The sequence below is a fragment of the Solanum tuberosum genome, unplaced genomic scaffold (genome assembly GCF_000226075.1).
Source record: "Solanum tuberosum cultivar DM 1-3 516 R44 unplaced genomic scaffold, SolTub_3.0 scf00302, whole genome shotgun sequence".
Classification (NCBI taxonomy): Eukaryota; Viridiplantae; Streptophyta; class Magnoliopsida; order Solanales; family Solanaceae; genus Solanum; species Solanum tuberosum.
Window position 1 is genome coordinate 127,436 of NW_006239238.1, and position 2,567 is coordinate 130,002.

At 35.4% G+C, this 2,567-nt stretch overlaps 1 protein-coding gene across 1 annotated transcript in view; it reads right to left on the reverse strand.

Moving 5' to 3' along the window:
- Window positions 1–589: 589 nt before the first annotated feature.
- LOC102603905 (transcription factor ILR3) overlaps window positions 590–2,567 on the reverse strand; it is a 4,266-nt gene continuing 2,288 nt past the window's right edge. The window contains exons 2-5 of the mRNA XM_006360036.2: window positions 2,194–2,256; window positions 1,518–1,595; window positions 1,279–1,441; window positions 590–1,097 (exon numbers count right to left, since the gene is read on the reverse strand). Coding sequence (XP_006360098.1) covers window positions 837–1,097; window positions 1,279–1,441; window positions 1,518–1,595; window positions 2,194–2,256 — 565 coding nt within the window. The 3' untranslated portion in view covers window positions 590–836. The remainder of the gene's footprint in view (window positions 1,098–1,278; window positions 1,442–1,517; window positions 1,596–2,193; window positions 2,257–2,567) is intronic.

Here is a 2,567-nt window from a genome sequence, read left to right on the forward strand (position 1 = left end):
CCTTTTATAGTTGTCCCTAATTACTTGTCCATTTTGACAAATCAAGAAAGGACAATTTTTTTTACCTATTATATCCTCAATTAATTACTTTGAAAAATATAGAACTTCTTGTCAATCTTAAATTTTTAATTCATCCACTTCATAATTAATAGGGGCAAAATGATAATCTCACTATGTCAATAATTGATTTCTTAATAAGTATGTCAATTCAAAAGTGGACAAGTAATTAGAGACCGAAGAGTATGAATAGCCTACTAAAATTACATATACATATCCAATTCCGCATTACATATACAAGACAAATTAAAACTTCCACTAAAATTACACTCGTTTGAATCCTCTGATTATGTTTCTCATTCAAAGCATCAACGAACTGCTAGAGACAACCTTTGATGATTTTGTTGGGTTATGACCCGTGGACGATCAAATTTCTTGCCACAACCGATGCACATAATGTATTATAAGTCACAATAATTAATAATTCAAAACGTTTAAAAGATCTATGAAAAACTTACGGTAAAAAATGAACTTATTTAAACTGGAAATCCGAAAAATGTCATATAAAATGGAACGAAGGGAGTAATTCTTATTTGTTGGGTAATATTTAGCTAATCGAACAGAGAAAATGTAGATACAGTTTATAGTTAAATTTATTTAATTTTATACATAAAGCAAGCATTAAACCGTTATAAGTTTCAAAGTCACAAGTTATCTATCATCCACCAAATACAGCAAGGGGAGTTGAGCCAAAACTAATACAACCGAAGGACATTGACTAGACGATTAATTTAACGGGACAGTGAAGGCAACCTTTGTAGGCATTAAGCTGCAACAAGTTAAGCAACTGGAGGACGGAGGACATGGTCCTGTGAAGTATCAACAGCAGCAGGAGGCATGAATTGCCACATCGCGACACCAGGGTAACTCATGATTGGCACCAGCTTGCTTCCTGGAAATTGACCATGAGCAGCAAATGCAGAAGGTATAGCAGGAGGCAAGAAACTAGGTTGCGCACTTGTAGTCTTTAGTTGTTGCTCTAGCTTCTCCTTTTCAGCTTTCAGCCTCTGTTTTTCATCTCGAAGCTCAGTTTTCTCAACCTACACAAGTTAACACATGCTCGAAGTTCAGGAGCAGAAGAGTGAAGTGATGTTTTAGCTTGTCTTGTCACCATTACAAAATGGAAAAGCCTTGGTACCCTTAAACAAATGGAATGGCAGATGCAAGATTAAGAAAAAGTGAATTTTCTACTAGGAGCATTGCGAGGGAATTAATACTAGCCTTTAACTCCTTGATCTTTTCTTGCAGATTCAAGTTTGAGTCTTTCAACTTTTGAGCTTCATCACGTAACTGGGTCACCATGCGAACAGCATCAACAAGAATAGCGGATTTGTCTGTTTTGGGGGGCCTGCCAGGCTCAAGGAGTGCACCCAATTCCATGAACCTAATAAGTAGATCAATTTTAGCAATTTAGGATGAAATAAAGGGAGAAGTTTTTATGGAATGGGTTGTGAGATCACTTGTCATTCAGCTTATCTCTTCGCAGTTTCTCTCTGCAAGCTTTGGAACTTGTTGGAGCACATGATTCAACCCTTGCCCTGTAACAATTACCTAAATGGTGAGAGAAAATAGTGAACAGATATAGGTCAAGACATCTGACTTTCCTTTCAACAGTAAGATTGAGGTCCTAGAGCTAAAAGGAATACTTCAACCAACAAATTAGTTCAACTTGGATTGTAATTATAGGATTAGGAATCTATCAGTGGGACTTCATGTAACCTGTTAAATCACACGATGTTGAAGCCTTATTGAACTTGAAGAATGCCAGGGCATAGTGAATTCTTTCCAATAGAACCTTAAGAATATGTCTTGAGTTATGCAGATATATCTAATGCAGCCTCTTAAAACAAGAAATAAATCAGTTCAATGGATTCTACATTCTCAAACCTTGCCAGTTAAAAGCAGAATACAACAGATTTTTCAAGATGATAAATCACAGAAATAAAAAAGGATAAAAAACTCAGAACTTAAAAAGAGAGTGGGAAATGTGTCACCTCACAGATTTAAATAATTATTATTTGAAGCAGAAGCTATTCAATTAAACTACATCCAACAATTGAGTGCAGCACTACATCTTTATTCAACATCAATAATGGAGATCGGCACAAAATGTCCAGAAAAGGCAAAAGTTCTTACCGTTTCTTAGAACCACTTTCCTTTGGGTAATCTGATTCACCAATCGACCCATCAATTTCAGAACTAGAAACAAGCACAAAAAAGAAGGAAAAACCGAAGTCAACACAAAAACTAGAAAGAAGATCTCCTTTGATTGCTAACATTAAATAGAAGAATTAGGCACATGAAAGAATGAAAATTATGTTTATGGAAAACCTAGCAAAATGCACACCTTAAACTAAAAAGCACAGAAAACTCTTAGATGTATCCATCCTACTCACCCCCACTGTTCTATTTTAAAAATTCATATAGAAGCAGCTACATCATTTTCCAGCCAACATATCCAGCTTAGGAAAATTTTAGTCATTCTACTGGATACTAGAAACAATGTAACC